The following is an 18,393-nucleotide window of genomic DNA, read 5'->3' as shown; positions in this document are numbered from 1 at the left end:
TCGATTTATCCCCATTATTGCTCCTTGTCCTGTCACTGCAGTTCCTAACACAGAGTCCCTCTGTAGCTTCCCTGGAGCCCCTTCAGATCCTGGCAAGTTGCTCTGAGGTCTCCACACAACCTTCTCATCTCCTAAGAAGAATTAGCTAAGTTAACATGTGCTTTTCATTTGCATTTAGGTTTTAATCTTAGAGATTATTACCATAGCTCCATAAAGTGTTAATTCCATGACAGAATAATGCTGGATTATCCAGTATGGGTTAATAGTTTTAATCCTGTGATAATTAAGTATCTATAAAAAATGAATTCAGTTATTGGCTGATCTGAACTGTGGTCTGTGACCAGAGCCTCTGTGCAGGGAACTGTTTAAACACTGGCTAACAGTTTGGACTCCCCCTGAATTTTCCCTCCGATTTCCTCTCTCCAGATCACTTTATCCTGGTTGAGAAGTACCAGTTCAGGCTCTCCCCTGTGTTTGCTGGAGGAGTTGGCAAGTCCACAGCAACTGATCAGTTCAGCAAAGGTGACTGACAGGATCTCTCTCTGTGTTGTGTATGAAACAGCAGCCTGTAAAAGTGACCTTTAAGTGCAGAAATCTCTGTTTTATCAGTAATAAAGTAATTCTAATGCTCTATAAAGAGTGATTCAGTAGCTTTCATTGAAAACTCTCCATGGGATGAGTTGAGTGAGGGACAGAATAACTGTTTACAATACTTCCTTCCTTTTTGCCTATTTATTCTTGAGGCAAAGGTTTGTTGATGGACACTAAAATCATTCACCAAGGGGTTCTTTTTTCCCATTTAAGCTGTTGCTTCTACTCTGTCTTATTTCCCTGTTGCAAACTCTTTGTTCACAGCCAAATTAGTTTGCTGCATTAATAGCTGAACTCCTTTATTTCCAGGTGGATTTGAAAGTGAGAGTAATTCCAGCCTTTACATGGTTGTGCCAGTTGTTATTTCAAGCTCAGTTCTGTTACTTGGAGCATTGCTGGTTTCACAACAAAGGTACTTTGGTCATTGTCATTTGAAGGCCCTGGTGGTGCAGCTTAGCTGCTACCAGTCTACTGAGCAGGCTTCACACAATCCCAGACTAGTTTGGGTTGGAAGGACCTTAAAGATCATCTTGTTTTCTGGGCAGGGACACCTTCCACTAGCCCAGGTTGCTCCAAGCCCCATCCAACCTGGCCTGGAACACTCCCAGGGATGGAGCAGCCACAGCTGCTCTGGGCAACCCGTGCCAGTGCCTCTGCACCTCATAGGGAGGAATTTATTCCCAATATCCCATCCATCCCAGCCCTCTGGCAGTGAGAAGCCTTTCCCTGTGTCCTGTCCCTCCAGGCCCTTCTCCCAAATCCCTCTGCAGCTCTCTTGGAGCCCCATTAGGCTCTGCTGGGTTGGGGTCATTCAGCACAGACTGTACCTTTGATATTCTCCTGAACATGATAAGTCACTTTTCTTTAATTTTTACATTAGGTTTTGCCCATTTCTAATACCTAAACTGATTATTTCATTGCAATAATGCTCTGGATAAATCAAATTGCAGAGGTCCCTTTTCTGTATGGTACAGCCCCTATGAGAACACTACCAACTCCAGCATTTCCCTGACATTTCAGAATGAAGAAGCTGCTTTGGGAGGAGGTTCCTAACCCCAAGAACTGCTCATGGGCACAAGGAGTTAATTTCCAGCAGGTGTGTATTTCCCTGGTGATGCTGCTGTGAGCTCAGGGCTGAGATCTACATGAAGGTTGCATGAACTCTACCTGAGGATTATGAGCTCAAGGCTGAGCTCTGCCTGAGAGTGCTGAGCTCTGCCTGAGGGTGCTGAGCTCTGCCTGAGGGTTGTGTGAGCTCTGCCTGAGGGTTGTGAGCTCAGGACTGAGTTCTACCTGAGAGTTAATCCAGATCCTGCCTGGATTACTGAAGGAAAAAACTTGAAGCCTCTGGATTTGGCAATGGAGCCAAGAGCTGGAAATGGGCCAGGAACACATAAAACACTTCTTCTGAGTGTATAAATTTTAAGGCAATGAATAAATCAGTTGTAAAAGCCCATAGGTGTGAGGTTTATGCACCTCAGTTTGCACCAGCAAAGTTTCTCCTGGTCCCAGTGTCTCATGGCTGAGATAATACTCCAAATTCAGGCTTGGTAGTTCTACAAGAGCATCTAGGGGCAGAGGATTTTCCAGGGGGTTAATTTACATTCCCAGTGGAGGTTTCTTTCCTCATTTTTTTATTTCATTTCATTTCATTTAATCAGTGAATGGACATTCTTTGAAGTCTAATCATGGTCACTGCCGGCCCTACCATTGAGCCAGCTCCCAGGCATCCTGGACTGTGTTGTTCCAAGATTTTTCCGTTAATAGTTAGATGTGAGAAAGCACAGCTACAATCCTGAGATGTCTAAATATAACCAATCTCTGTCAAAGATCTAAAATACCCTCACAAAACCAAGGAGCAAGTGCTGTGTTACTGCCCACAATCTTTGACATTAGATCTGTGCTTGAAAAATACAAGGCAGAAATCCTCAAGGAAATCTGATTTTGATGGAGTTGCTAAATCCAACATGTATATTTGATTTAGCGTGTTGGGAATGATAATCTTCACTGACCCATAGAGCTGAAATCAGTGATTAAAGTGGATGAAGTTTTAAGGAGGAAAAGAGGGTGACACTGCTCCATATTCCTGTACTGTGTTCCATAATTAATGGGGGGAAAATGATGCAGGAAAGGATGAAAGAAATGGAAGTTTAACATGATCTCTGACAGGTTGTTCTGCATCAGAGAACATCTTCCATGCTAATCCTGCTGGAAAACGTGGCTGAACATTAGCTGCACTGAAACCACATATCTCACTCTCTCCAGGAGTGTCCAAGGCCACAAAACACCCTTTGAGATGGTGTCTTTAGGCCCAAATCCTGCTGGAAAAGACCTCTGAGATCATCAAGTCCAACTCATGACCTAACACCACCATGTCAACTAGACCATGGCACTGAGTGCCACATCCAGTCTCTCCTTAAACAGCTCCGGGGATAGTGACTCTAACACCTCCCTGGGCAGCACATTCCAGTGTCTAATCACCCTTCTCCATTTGGGATAAGCCAGCTGCCTGGAGGAAACATGGGACTTGGGTTGTTCAAAAGCTTCCTGTTAATTTCAGAGTGGGAATGTGATGGACTTGTGAGGGACAAGTCCCAAAGCCATTAGGAATCAGCTCTGTCAGGCCCAGGTGTCACCAGCGGTGAGTCTAGACTGAGTAGAGCCCAAGATACACAAGTTGTACACTCTATGCTGTAATTGCCACTACTCCAAGTATTTTGACATGTTCCTCATGGTTTTGGCAGCTTCCCTGCTGGAAAACATGGTTTGTTAGTGTACACAAAACCTGGTTTTCATCTGTTTTGTCCTGAATTCACTGGGAAATAAATGTTTTCCAAGGGAATTTCCCTTCGTAGCTCTCTCTGGTGTTGCTGTCAGCTCATCCTAGTGTATAGTTTGCATGTGTATGTATTAGGTAGTAAATCCAACATTTCTCCCAGTTAAGGTGTTGCTCTTCACCCAATTCAAACATACAGATGCGACTTAGATGGGAATGCTCCAAAAATACTATGGAAAGGCTGAATTTGACCCTGACTAATACCGTCCTAGTACAGAAAGTGATTTCAGTTGACATAGAAATTATTCAATACATTGAGAAAATGTGTTGCAGAGGTTTTTTGACTCTATACTCTTAAAATCAAGGTATAAACTGGATGTGGCACAACTCCAGGGTCCTGCGAGTGCCCTGGGCATGGACTTGGGTGTTGGGTGCTGTGATCCGTAAAATCAGGAGATTGGTGCTGAATTAAACCTGTTAAACAATATCTCTTCTCTCCTAGCCTGAAGCTTTGGAGCATCTTTTTATCAAGCACCCTGAAGCAATGTCCTTTGAGCCACTTCTCCTGGAAGCCGAGGTAGTGCTGGAAGACATCAGTGTCATCAAAGCCTTGAACAAAGAAGACACCCAAGATCTTCTAGGGATGGATTCCATGTTTACAGACCCTCAGGACTCAGGCCAAGGTTCTGCTTGCCCCAGCAGTCAGGGCAATAGCAGCAGCTTCTCTGAGAGCTCTGATGGCCACAGCAGTGGAGAAATCATGGCACGGTGTGACCTCAAATACGCAACTGTCATGGGTAACTCCAGATCCAGTGAGCTCTTCCAGCAGAAGATGAATCCAAGGAGGTGTTTTAGTAGGTGCTTCTTAGTGGAAGATCCTTCAGAGTTAGGTGCCTTCTCAGGTAGCACCTGGGAGGTAGGAGATGGAGCCTTTCTGATGCTCCCTGCCAGGCAGCCCAGCAAGACTCTGTCCCTCATCTCTTCAGATGGATTTTCAGAGCCTTCTGACCATGAAGATGCCTCTACAGCTAGTCCTGAGCGCAGCCTGTACTACCTTGGGGTAACAGCGCTGGAAAAAGGGGAGAAGGACATTTTTCTAACAGAGAGTTCTGGGGTGCTCTGTCAGTTCCACACAAGGGATCTGGTCATGGATGTGGGAGTTCTTCAGCACACACCAAGGAACGTCAAAGAGTTTATCCAAAGCAGCCTCAAGTCTAAAGCCACAGTGCCATATGTGCCTCAGTTCCAGTTGGCTGCTGCCAAGGGGCAGGAGGCCACAGAGAACAACTAACATCATCACACCATAATTGGACACTCTTAATGTTTCTTTAGGTCCATGCATTCCCATTTTTCTCTCTTCTGACTGCCTCCAGGAGCTCACCTCTTTTGGAGTTGGAAACTGGCTCTGTAAGTGAGTGCCAGGATTTTAGGAGGAAGAAATTCCATTCCTCGACCCGATTTTCAAACATGGGGCCTGATTTTAGAGATGTGTCCAAACTAGCCTCTGCTGCCAGGTTAGCTGTTGGTGGTACTAACACCAAGAGGGAGAAGTCCAAGCTCCCCAGTGAAGAACTGCACTTGAAATGGGACTTGGTGCCATAGATGTTGAGGTGAGAGAGTTGGATGAGACCCAGCAGAGTTGGTGCTGAGGCTCATGATATATCTATCCCCAGGGCAAGGCTATGGCTGCCATACAGGGCCACCACATTGCTTGTCTGCAAATAGAGCATGGTAGCACCTTCCTGGTGTCATCAGTGCGTGACAAGAGGCTCTTCCTCCAACTGGGAGAGGTGGAGGAGTCATGGCTTCCTCAGGCCTTGGTGTGGAGATTCCCAAACACGCCTGCAGGGCTGGGAAGGATTCAAGCAACATCCACCAAGCAAGCTCAGTGCCTTTCTCATGTGGCTACTGACTGGTCCTTTGCATTCCTGGTGTGGGTTCAGCCCCAGTCCTGGTGTGAGCTCAATCCAGTGCCATAACCTTGGGCTTCTCTCCAGTTCTTGTTGTCCAACAGGGCCAAATTTTCCCCCAGGGACAGCACAGATCCATACACATATCTGCTCTCTTTTAGGAATGAAGTGTCTCAAACATGTCACAAAACTGTGTTGAAAGAGCTTGTTCTGGTTTTAGAGGTCACCTGAGGACCCCAAGGGTGAGAGAGCAAGGAGTGACCTGATATATAGACTGAAATATATGTGTGGTGATTTGGGGTGGAAAAGCTGGAATGTGTCATTTCGCTGGGAATGGTTTGTGACACCAAGTGCTACACGCTGAGTCCACCTGGATGTGGGTAAGGAATGGGTCAAGTAGGTAAACACTCAGGATACTGCAAGAAGAGGAAAAGAACCAAAGTTCTTGTGGCTCCATTAATTGTGGGTGTTACCTGGGTGAAATGAGCTATTTGGGAGTTAAATATCCACATTTTCATTGTTGAACATGAGATTCTGGTACAGAGGTACTGCCATAAGACTGACATCTCTTCCCAGCCCTTTTGCTAAGATCCCACAGTAGAACAGGCAGGAATTTGATCCAAAGATCCTGTACTTTTGATCCAGGGTGAGCTAAGTCCTGTATGGACTTGGAGGAGTCAGTTTGCCTCTCCAACCCTGCTCCACTCAGCTCCTAGTGGGAGGAAAATAAGGTCTGTATTTCTAGGATAAGCAGGTGAACAAACCCACACCTATTTGCAAGCCAAATCTATTTTATTTACTTCATAAATATTTTTGTACATGTGCCTTTTCAGAGAACTATTTTGAGGCACTAAGGATGAATAGTTGTGTATTCCAAAGCTAAATTTCTGTAAAATAAGATAGGCAAAACCCAGTGACAAGTACAAACCAAAGCAAGTGTGGATTTAAGACCAAGTCAACAAAACTCCACTGCTCTTGCTCAGACAAGCTCCCGGGGGGCTCTTTGGATCTGCCTGTTGACTGTGACCAGATCTGCTGTGCTGGTTTCACAAGCACTGTGTGTGTGGATTAAACATGGTTTGTGTTAGGAACCAAAGATCCTTGTCCCTGTGATTGGACAAACCTGCAAGTTCCTCTTCAAGGGGTGCAGCTGTGGTAGCACCCGGGTAGAATTCCCGGTGTGTTTGGTGGGTGTAGGGGATGGGAATTTGGAATTACTCTAGGTGGTGCACAGGAGAAATAACACAATTCTCAGGAGGTTTAGCAAGAAAGAGTTTTTACTTACAAACTTTAGGTCATCCATCCATCCACTACTGCCATGTCAGGGTCACACAGAGCCATGTGGACACTGACACCTTCTCAGGGTCACACAGAGCCATGTGGGCACTAACACCATCTCAGGGTCACACAGAGCCATGTGAGCACTGACACCATGCCAGGGTCACACAGAGCCATGTGGGCACTGACACCATGCCAGGGTCACTCCAGAGCTGTGTAGTCACTGATGCCATCCCAGTACAGGCATGCTCTGACCTTTTAAGGCTCAAGGAGTTCCTGTAGTGCTTCCCCACCTGGTTGTTTTGAGCAAGGGAACTTTTTCCCCAGGCTCTGACACTGGGTCAACACTGTACTTGGGATTCATCTGAGACAAGGAATTCCCTCCTGCTGCCATGGGAACTTGATGTGGCACAACTCCAGGGACAGATCTAGGATCCTGCACATCATCCTTCTGCTCCTGGTAGCCTGGGATGCAGAAGACATGTGAACTGTTGAAGTGTGGCATTTGACAGCTGCCACAGTGTCACCACATCACCCTCTGCTCAGAGGAGAGACTCCCATCCCAGTGCACAGGCAGTGTTCCCATCTGCCAAAGCTTCCTGCTTTAGGGAAGGGAAAGGATAGCAACAGTTCCCTGTAGACTGGAATCATCAATACATGAGGCTTGGATTTCTTTAATGGAAGTGTCCAGAAAAATGATTTAGCTGTGTTTGAAGTTTGTCTTTCTCAAGACATGAAAAGTTCATGTTGATTTTAGCATACACAGTCCTTATCCAGTAAACCTGTAAGGACAGGAATAGCATTAGCCATGGGAATGACTGTCTCAGGGAACCAGGGAAGGCTTTCCTGGGAACATGGGAAAATGCAGGGGTAAATCTCCTGTCCCCTGTCCTGCAGGCTCTGCCTGCAGCTGTGTTAAGAGAAGTACAGAACATCTTCCCTCAATGGACATTGGTAGATGTCCAGGTATCACCTTTGGGAGTCCAGCCTGTCCTCCCTCTGCCATCCCAGGGTTTTCCCTAATGGCCAGAGCACAAGGTGCTCCTTAGAAAAACATATGGATCTGCTCTACACAAATCCTGCTGTGGATGCAGGAAATACAGCAAATATGAGCTGCTCTCTCTGAGCAATCAGAGAAGGTTTTCAGTGTAATGTCTGTAGACCCAACAAGTGAATCCCTCAATGTGGGTGTCCTGTTCTGGAGCAACTTCCATGCCTGCTGTCCCTGTCCTCCTGATGGAGCTGGTAACCCCAGGTCCTGACCCCCAGCAGACCACAGGCCACAGCTGCACCAGTTTATTCAATACATAACTCCTTCAACTGTTCCAGTCTGGCATTGTCATCCTGATCCAACAGACATTCAATCCTACTCTTCATCTTTCTCTGCTCTCATATAAAGTCAAAATCTGCATATTCTGAACTCACGGTCTGCCTCTGCCCTGGCTCTGGTTACAGCTTCGGCTCTGGACACTCCTGCAGGCAGCAGCTGCCTCTGGGAGAGGAAATGGAGAGCTGGAACCAGTTACTGTGTTATTTTCCACCATTATTTCTCCTCTCAACTTCAGGTCAGTTTGTTTAACACATCTGACTCCTTCCCAAGCTGTGGTGGATCACAGGGGTTTGCTGTGTTTCAAGCCATCTCCTGCTGCCACAATACATGTGCTTGAAGCAGGACTTACATCTCCTTTGCTTATTGCTGGGAAGCTGAGGAGCTGGGAAAAGCCATTCCATGTGGAGATTTTGAAGGTTGGTTTTTGTCATAGATGGAACAGGAGCTCCTGCTCCTGTCCACAGGGCCAAGGGACACAGCTGTTGCCCAGCAGAGGGCTGGAAGGAGCTTTGTAGCAGGAGCTGTCCTTGGAGCTGAAGTGGAGCAGAGCCAGGAGGCTGTGCTGGCTGCCTTGCCTGGGCTCAGGCTGCATCTTGGCAAGAGAACTGGGAAGTCCCTGCCAAGAAACAGGGAGAAAGTAGGGAACAGGGTCAGGCTGGGATCTGCATTGGAGGGAGAGGGATGCTGGGGACAAATTGGGTTCAGCTGATGACCTTCAGCTTCCCCTCTGCTCTGATGGGGTCTCATGGAGACAGGGCCATTCCTGGGCTTGGTGCCTGGCAGAGCCAAAGGGATTTGCCCACACTGGGGCCCAGGGAGGGAAGAGGAGCACTGTGGAAATGCACTTGGGAGCATCCCAAAAGCAGTCCAGGGCTTGGCTGTGGGAGTAACCCAGCACAGCTTCTATTTCCTTCTCCCACGGAAACTGTCAGTGCTTCCCCAGAAATGTACCTGTGCCACAGATCCTTCTGTGCTAATTCCCAGTGCAGGTGGTCATTTTGTAGGGAGATATTTTCCTTACCATGGCTCCACACCCACCAGGAAAGACCTTTTCCATCCAAACTGGCCATGCAATTAGGAGGAACCATGTGCAGCGTCTGCAGGACACATTAAGCTCTAATATTAAGCTTCTGCAAATTAATTTGGAAGAGCATTCAGCAGCTCATTTGTCTAAGAAAAGGAATCCAATGTGTCATTATTCCTTTGATGTGGCTCTTGCAGCTACAGTGAAATGCCCTTTTTCCCCCTCTTTTTAAATGTGGAATTGATGTTTGAAACGGCAAGAGACCAGTTTGCATGGTTTAGAGTCATGGAATGGGTTGGGTTGGGAGGGACCACCCCCTGCCATGTGCAGGGACACCTCCCACTAGCCCAGGCTGCTCCAAGCCCTATCCAACCTGGCCTGGAACACTCCCAGGGATGGGGCAATGCTTCCAAGGATGCTTTAGTGTAGATTTTTTTTGTGGTTGAGCCATGGACCTGTGCAATCAGCCATGGATCTGTGCAATCAGCCTTGGGTTTGGGATCTTGAAACAAGACAGTGTTCAGGCTTCCCTTTCTCTCTGCATAAACTGATTTCTTTTCTCTCCATGGCTGTCACTGCTGCAGCACTTGGGATAATTGTTTTCCACTGATGAGAGTAACTTGAATCAGCACTTTTTAACAGTGTCAGAGTAATTTTGCTATTGTTTTAGTCAATAAGAAGCCTGGTGTGGCTGTCACTGTGAGTAGGTGTTTGCCTGTCACCTGCCATGGGGGCTGAGAGCTATTCCTGCCTCCAGAGCTTCCCACAGGGAAACTCAATCCCCAACATGGTTTTCATTGGTAAAACCTTTGGAGTTTCTCTTTACTGGGCCTTCAGAGCCCACAGCTTCTGTCTAATAATTCTGGTTTTATCCTCTGGCTCTGGAATTGTACTGCACTGGTGCCCTCAGTGTCTCACACTGCACAGGGAGAGCTCAGAGGATCCAGGCAGGTGTCCCTGATTTAGCTTGCCTGGATGATCTCGATGGTCTCTTCCAACCTGGGATGCTATTCTGGCTGTGTTGTCACACACACACACCTGGTCGTGCTGTGTCCATGTGTGCAGTGCAGCACTAACTGATGGAAGAGCAGATTTCCTGACTGAATCCTCCTTGGCACAGTAACCATGCAGCGTCTGCTTCAGGCTTGGCATTTCCCTCCTGGATTTGAGTGAGATCCTCCCCTGTGAGGAGAAACTGCAAGGTGGCTGTGTTAGTTTGAGCTAGCTGGCATGGGCAGGGCTGGGAGCAGCTCCACAGGCACAGTTTAGGCTGGTTTGGGAATGAAATGGCAGTGAGTACCCTAGAAAGACACTGAGTGCCATGGGATGGGTTGTTCCCTTCTCTCCTTCTTCTCTCAGCCTTTCCTCACTCACACCTTCAGCTGAGGAGCCACAGCATGGAGCTGTGTGGGGAAGGACTCCCCATGTCCATGAGTGATTTTACTCATCCCTGTGGGCACTGCAGAGCCTGAGGGACACACCGTAGCCAGCTCAGATGGCACATCTGGCATGGGAAGAATGGAGGATCAATGGATCAACTTATTCATGGACACATGAAGAAAAGTCTTCTAGTGCAAGTGTGCTTCGCAAGGGGATGCTGGAGGGGGAGAGGGACCAATGGAGGTGAGCAGTAGACATATGGAAGTTGTTTTCTTCCCCAAGAAAAGCCCCCCAAAAGGCTGTTGGATTGTGTTTTGTAGGTCTTTAAATAAACACAGAAGAGATAAAATTACCCCTTTATAGGCATCAACTTCTTGACACCTCCACGGGAAAGCACTGAAATCCACATCTATCTCCTCCCTCTGCATCACCCGCAGCTGGGTTCACCCTGACCAGCACCTATGGAATGTGCTTGGGACTGGGGAGCCAGTGGAGAGCTTGGGATGGGGAGGCAGGAACAGCACATGCTCTTTGTGTGTGTCTCTCTGGAAAAAAACCCCAATCAACCCCAAAAATGAACATGCTGGGGGAGGAGTATTAATGTTTGGAGATCTCTAAGGTTGTCTCTAATAAATACTACACTATGGTTCACTTCTGGATGGAGTTTTTGTAGCTGTTTGGATGTTTTGAGTAATATTCTATACAAAACAGTTGCTTTTATTATCCCATTTTTCCTATGGTTTCACTGCAAGGAACAACCACTTACCACCAGAGCACTGCCCATGGCAGGGCTTGGAACTAGATGATTTCTAAGGTCGCTTCCAACCCAAACCATTCCATGATTTAAATATAAGGAAATGAACAATACATTCAAATCATTCCCAGACTGGGATTTTCCTGTAGATATTCCATATCATGTGTTCCCTAAGGCAGAGAAGGTAATTAAAACACAGTTTTGTGGTGACAATGTCTCTAAGAGGAAGGATCCCATTCCCCCAGGAGTTAACAGGAGTTTATGAAGGCTGGAATGAAACTTATATGCTATGGTTTTCATCCAGATTTTTCCATGTTCAACAATAAACCACTGAGATTCCAGTGCCTGACCCAATGGACAGAAGCTGTTGTAGACCAGGACATGGTGGCAGCACTGCAGCTCTCCCAGCAGAACATTGCAGTGCTGGCACACAGCCCCAGCACACCAAAAGCACCCTAAAAACCAGCTTCCTTTCAAGAAGAGCCAATCTGGAAAGACACAGCATCCTTGTAGATGGAAAACTGTGCAGCTCTGGCAGGTGCCATTCTGTTCACTAATGATCCCAAACAAAAGAGAAGGGAATTGTCTGTGTGAGACTCTAATTAATTACTACCCATCAGGAGCTGCTTATGCAAGAGCTGTCAGAGGCAGAGCAGGGACAGGCACTGAGAAACTCTCCCTAGGAGAGCTGCAAATCAGCCTTGATGGCTTTGGAAATAGTGCAGAGTCCTGCCGGCAGGGAAGGAATGGGAAAACAAGTGATGGAGAGATGGAGGAAAGGAGATCCTGGGGGGCTTTGAATGTGGATGGGAGGGCTGTGTGGGGCTGTGTGGGATGAAGGTCACAGCAGTGAACACCTCTGGGGTTCAGAGCTAATTAGAGGGTTTTGTCTGGCCTTTCTTCCCACAGCGATGCTCTATGGAGGCCTGGATGGAGCCTCTCTGGATGCACATGTAGCTCCTTCCCTACCCCTGGAAATTACTTCAAAACCACCCATTTATGCCTTCAAACCCAAGAGGAACATTAAGGACAGGTAACAAACACAAAACTGCCCCATAAAGCTGTTTCTCCACAAGGAAACTCATTTCCATGCTGAACCAGCTGTCACTTGGCACAGGAGGATGAGCTAGTGGAAGGTGTCTCTGCCCAGGGCAGGGGGTGGAATGAGATGAACTTTAAATTCCCTCCCAACCCAACCCATTCCAGGATTCTATTCCATGAAGAATCCTAGTTTAAATGTCAGGATTTAATTCCTTGTATCTGCTGCACATGTATTGCCTGTTATCAGATTGGTTTATTAGATGAAACTTTAGCTGGTACCTTCATAAAACACCAGGACCTTCCAGCCTTAGCTGTTATGCAAGATAAGAGCTGGGAAATATTGCCAGTGGCTATTTTTTTTCACAGAACTCATCAAAATCTATCCAACAGACCCTCCTACAGCTTTATAAACCAAGCTGGATGCATCCACTCAGGTTCCAGGCTGGCAGCCAGGGAGCCCTTGTTGTGAGTGTGAGAGTATCCACCAGCAGGTCTCTGTGCAGGTGTCAGCTGGGACCCTGAGCATCACCTTCCACTTCCCACCTTGACCCTCTCAGGAGCTGAGACACTCTTGAAGAGCTTGGTGGAGTGACTCAGCTGTGTGTCTGCCAGTCTTGTGGCTGAGGGGGAGGAAGAGAAGTGCAGCACATGTGCTGCTCTGAGGCTGGGGGGAAGCTGCAGCACACAAGCAGTGACAGGAGCTCCTTCCTCTCTCAGTTCTTTGCCTCAAAGAAACATCTTGTCCTGTCCTCCCTGCCAAAACCAACACCTTGATCCCTTGAGAATCACTTTGGGGCCTGTCATGAAAGCTGTTGGACCCTGAGTCAATGAAACATCCAGTTTTTCCCAAAGCAGGACACAAAATAATCCACCTTCCTGCTAGTGTTTCTTCTGCTCTGTTCCATGTATTTTCCAAGGCATCCAGCACTTCCCAACTCTGCCTGTGATGATGCTAAGGAATCCCCTGCTGCACAGCCTCCCTCTTAGAGCCCAGGATAGAGGGAAAAATGGGAGTCACATCTCAGCCTCACATCCCAGGAAGTGCTGTAATTCCACACTGCTGTCTTTAACCAAAATATTCTGGTTTTCAAATCTATTTCAGGAGAAATCATCCATGGAATTACCCTCATTGGCTTAGGACTATGACAGAACCTTTCATGCCATCACTGCTTCCCATCTCCTGACATCCTGACAGGCTGTACCTGCATGTGGTTTATGGATGAGGAATTCCTGTGTGTCAATTCCATCCCTGACATTGCTTCAGGACTGCAGGGAACTGTCTTTAAAGGCATTTGAGAAGATTTTAAACTTAACCAAATGAGCTGCAGTGGGTTTGTAAGCCACTGCCCTTTTCCTAGGGAAAGCTGGTTGGTCTTTTTTGGGGAAACCAGACTAGGGGATGCCTGGATTGCTCTGTTTATCCCTTTACATGGATGATTTGGGAATCCATAGCAGTGTCTCATCTACTCCTGAGGGTGAAAAGCCTTTTAACAGCCTCCCAAATGGAGTTTGGAAGGGATGGGAAGTGCATTCTTCACTGCTCCCTGGATTTTTCACAAATAAACACCTTGCATTGCTCCAGGAAGCAGAGAAGGGACAGAGTTCCTGCCCTGCACCTCATCCCTTCTTGCTCAGCTCTTCTCTCCCTCTGGAAAGCAAAAGCAACAATTCTTCCACCTCTGGTATTAAACATGGAGGGGAAATTTCCTTTCCTGGCATGTTATACCTGATTTAATTCCCCAATATTTGATATGTATGAGCTTCTTCAGCCACTTCAGTAGAAGGACAGGGAGGCGAACACAAACATTCCTTAATTGTGCCTAGTGAATTAAATTCTTGATCTCTTACAGCATACAGGGTATGTTTTCCTTCCCCTAATTCCATATTGTCCAATTGATCTCCCAATAGGCTGCAGCCTCCCAGCAGTTTTCACCTGAATCCCTTTTTCTGGTACCAACACCTTTATGGAAGAGAAAACGACAAAGCTGTTTAGCTTTGATGAACTGAAGGCATGGAGGACACAGTTGCGGTGGGAGGTACTAGCTTTGTGCAGCATCCCTGAGGACTCTCCCAGGAATGAGGAGGTTTGCCCAAGAATGGATAAACTAATGTGCCACAAGCAAGAATTTTCAGGATTTCAACGAAATTTGGGTTGACAGGTTAAAATAATCTGAAAGATGATCTAAAAGATGATCTGAAAGATCATTTACCTGACTCTGGTGTGTCTGGAGGTTCAAGAGATGCCTGTGAGGAGTGACAAAGGCATGGACTGCACAGTCTTGGTCAGTGCAAGTCACTGGAAAGTGACCTTCTCCCAAGGATCTCACTCAGATTTATGGCTATGAAGTCCCTTAGGAGGTTTAGAGCTTCTTGATAATGGAAAACTAGTGCTCCTGAATGGTGTTTGGTAACTGCACCACAGCAGTGTCAGACAATCAGCTTTGCAGCTCTCGGTATTCAGTTCCAGTGTGGATTATGAGTGCTCAGGGCCTCTGGAATATCTGTGCCAGGGACGACTTCTTGGAGTTGACTTGGCAGACTTATTGGAGGGAGATAAGAATACCACGAGCCTGTGATATCATCACAGCATGAGCTCCAAGGAGTTTCTTCATTTCATCCCCCTGGAATCAACCTTCATTGCTAGAATTCCAGTTTCCAAGAGGATGTCAGACAGCCAGAGAGCTGTGAAGAGAGAAGGAACACTCAGTGATGCTGCTGCAGGCAATGATAACCAGGTCCTCCCCCAGCAGGGTGAAGCACTGCTCTCTGCTCTCAGGCTTCGGGATTTCAGCTTGATCCTGAATAGTTGCCTGAATCAGGATCACTGATATTTCCTATTGCCAAGGGAGTTAAAAGATTGGGATGTGCTGCCTGAAGGCTGTGCAGGACCAACAGCAAGATGTTAATTTTCCTGGCCTTATGGTCTAAAAGAGATGAGTTTCTTTTAGCCATTTAGGAATTCTATGTCCTGCCACAACTTATTCAGTACTTACAGATACAAGTCTCCTAAATACTCCAGACCCAACAATCAAGGGTTTGCCTGGAACTAAACCACAGAGATCAAACCCATAATCTAGGGAAGGACTGCTGAGCCTGACTGTGAAGACCCACAGAATTTAACACCCTTACACACTGACTCTTGACCAGATTCCTTACACCTGACTCTGACCAGTGCAGCAGAGGGGAAAAAATATCACCTCACTGCTCCTGCTTGGCATCAAAGTGCTACAAATGATTCTGCAGCCCAAATGTTGTCAAAGATATTGGCATATTTTAAGAGGCCTAGGAAGGAGAGATTGTAAAACTGTTTGAAGAGTGAAGGAAATGCCATGTATAATGAATTTGAAGAGCTTGATCTTACTTGGCTTATCAAAAAGTGGATTAAGCAGTGAGTTGATCAGCACGTAAAATACTCTAAGGCTGGGGTTTAGCAGGAGAGGGTGTAAGAACCACTGTTTGAAAGCTGTGTAAGAACCACTGTTTGAAAGCTGAAGTCAGACCAGTTCAAATTGGAGAGTTTAAATACATAAAATCATGGAATCACAGAGTGGTTTGGGTTGGAAGAGACCTCCAAGATTATCCAGTTCCCCCCCCTGTCATGGGCAGGGGCACCTTCCACTAGTCCAGGTTGCTCCAAGCCCTGTCCAACCTGGCCTGGAACATTTCCAGGGATGGGGCAGCTCTTCCAGGGATGCTTCTACCCATGTGTGGATTGTTAGTCTGTCTTTGAGCCATGGATCTGTGCAATCAGCCTTGGGTTTGGGAACTTGAAGCAAAACAGATGAGACAACCAAGTTCATCTCCCATGAGCAAACATGAGTATCCTTAACTCCACACCCAACCTTGGCAATGGGAATAGTTTCATTATAGTGGTGCAAATCTTTCCTTGTTGGGACTTCAGACTGGATAGGATGGTAATGTTGGGAATGGTGTTTTATTAGCAAATGAAAGGATGAGGTAGTTAAGTTGGAACAGTGCAAAACATGCAGGAGAAGTGGTTTTCATGGCTTTAAAAATTCACTCCAGCATCACATATTCACAGAGGTTCTTCTTTTGTACCCCTGTTTGCACTATGAAGTGATGAAGGAAATACAGTATACACCTGAACGCATCATTTGAGTTGGAATTATTGGCAATCTTTCGGGTTTTTTACACATATACAGAAGCAATTTGCATTTGGAGGGGAGAGGAAGTTGAAATTTGGTGGATAATTAGCTTTATATTTTGTGTATGCAAAAAGAAACTCCTGAATGTTATAGAAATCTACCAAGCAGTTATTAACTCTTAGTTTTACTGACTTGGACAGACAATCTTTTCTGTTTGATGTGGTACAAAACCTTAATTCAATATTGCTCTTTTACTGCATAAAGAGTGGTTTATCCATCTGCTGTGGTCTGTGGATCTGTGGCTACTAAGCCATGGGATTGTCCTTGAAGAGTTGCAACACAGCAGCTTTCTGTTCATGTTCTCAGAGCCTGGAGTCATGAATCCCTGGAAAAATCAAGTGTGTCATCCACAAATAACAAGTTTAACTCTTAATTTAAAAGGTTTAATAATGAATAGGTTTTATTTTTCTGTCCTGGATTCTGAGGGTTTGGGGTGGTTCTTTAAGCCTTTTAAATGCTGCTCTGCAGCCACAAAGACTAGAAACTTCCTTTTAACATGTGAACCAAGATCTTCACATCATTATTCCAGAAACTTGGCCTTTGATGGAGACATCAAACACCCAAAGACCTTACATGATGGTTAGGATCAAACAGAAGTTCTTCCTGTAATGAACTCCTGTAAAATGAGTTATCCTTATCTCCACATCATGGGGGTTTGGGGGTGGTGTGACCAGCCAGCAGCTCCCATGAGCTGTGAGACACTCCAACACTGCATCTGTAAGGTAAGCAGCTGCTTCTTTGCCAGCCTGGAGGAGTTATGCCATCATATGTGTGTGTGTGTGGTGGTTTGTACCTTGCAGAGGACTGGGGTTCCTCTGTCACTGCTGTGTCAGGGTGTCCCTTGCTCTGTGCATTTGGGTGACATCTCCTGAGGACAGTCCTCTGAGTGCCATGAGCTGCTTCCTCTCCTGCTCTGCCCCTATGGATGCAATGATAAATATGTGTGTTATTCCTGGGGGATTTCATGGAATCACAGACTGCTTTGGGTTGGGAGGTCCAAGAGGTCTAGAACACGTGTTCACAGACCAAGAGGTCTAGAACACATATTAAAAGGTCTAGAACACATGTCCTATAAGGAAGGTCTGAGGGAACCGGGTTTGTTCAGCCTTGAGAAGAGGCTCAGGGGTGATCTCATGGCTCTCTCCAGCTACTTGACAGGAGGTTGTAGAGAGCTGGGGAATGGTCTGCCCTGCCATGGCTGCAGGGAGAGCACTGGAGGGAATGGCCATGAACTGAGACAGGGCAGAGTCAGAGGACATATTTGTCACTGTTAGGGTGTTCAGGCACTGGAGTATTGCCTAGGGAGGTGGTGGAGTCACCATCCCTGGGGGTGTTTAAGTGATGTCTGGATCTGGCACTGGAGGATATGGTTTAGGGTTTAGGGGTTACAGCAGTGGCAGGTTAATGGTTGGACTGGATGATCACAGACTCAAGCTCTGCCAGGGGAGGTTTAGGTTGGATATTAGGAAGAGATTTTTTACAGAGAGTGATCAGGCATTGGAATGGGCTGCCAGGGAAGGTGTTGGATTCACCATCCCTGGAGGTTTTCAAGATGAGACTGGATGTGGCACTTAGTGCCATGGTCTGGTAACCACGGTAGGGTTGGACTTGATGATCTTTGAGGCTCTTCCAACCTGGCTGATTCTATGATTCTATGATTCTATTTTAGAGGTTTCCTCCAGCCTTGATGATTCTATGAGTAGAGGGAATGGCCTTGAACTGAGACAAGGGAGATTCAGAGGAGGTATTACAGAAAATTTCTTCACTATTAGAGTGGTTAGACACTGGGATATTGCCCAGGGAGGTGGTGCAGTCACCATCCCTGGAGGTGTTTCAGAGGTGATGTGGCGTTGGAGGATATGATTTAGGGGTTACAGCAGTGACAGGTTAATGATTGGACTTGATGGTCTTAGAGGTCTCCTCCAACCTTGATGAAACTACAATTCGATGGGCAGGGACACCTTCCCCTAGCCCAGTCTGCTCCAAGCCCATCCAGCCTGGAATTGCGCTGGATTTGCTGCAGACCTTCTTCCCTTACCCCGACGCTGCTCTCCGAAGCCGCTGCCGGCCGGAGTGCTGACGGGGGGACACACACGGGCGGGCGGTGCCGGGCCGAGCTCCCGCAGGGCAGCGCTGGGGGCTG

General features: G+C 46.8%; 1 protein-coding gene across 1 annotated transcript in view; it reads left to right on the top strand.

Moving 5' to 3' along the window:
• Positions 1–4,658, top strand: part of LEPR (leptin receptor) — a 28,781-nt gene extending 24,123 nt beyond the window's left edge. Inside the window, 4 exon segments of the mRNA XM_009076008.1 lie at positions 427–522; positions 901–1,003; positions 1,612–1,687; positions 3,870–4,658. Coding sequence (XP_009074256.1) covers positions 427–522; positions 901–1,003; positions 1,612–1,687; positions 3,870–4,658 — 1,064 coding nt within the window.
• Positions 4,659–18,393: the final 13,735 nt, after the last annotated feature.

The sequence above is a fragment of the Acanthisitta chloris genome, unplaced genomic scaffold, assembly GCF_000695815.1.
Source record: "Acanthisitta chloris isolate BGI_N310 unplaced genomic scaffold, ASM69581v1 scaffold6010, whole genome shotgun sequence".
In the NCBI taxonomy this organism is placed as follows: Eukaryota; Metazoa; Chordata; class Aves; order Passeriformes; family Acanthisittidae; genus Acanthisitta; species Acanthisitta chloris.
This window is presented reverse-complemented; position numbering and strand designations above follow the sequence as displayed.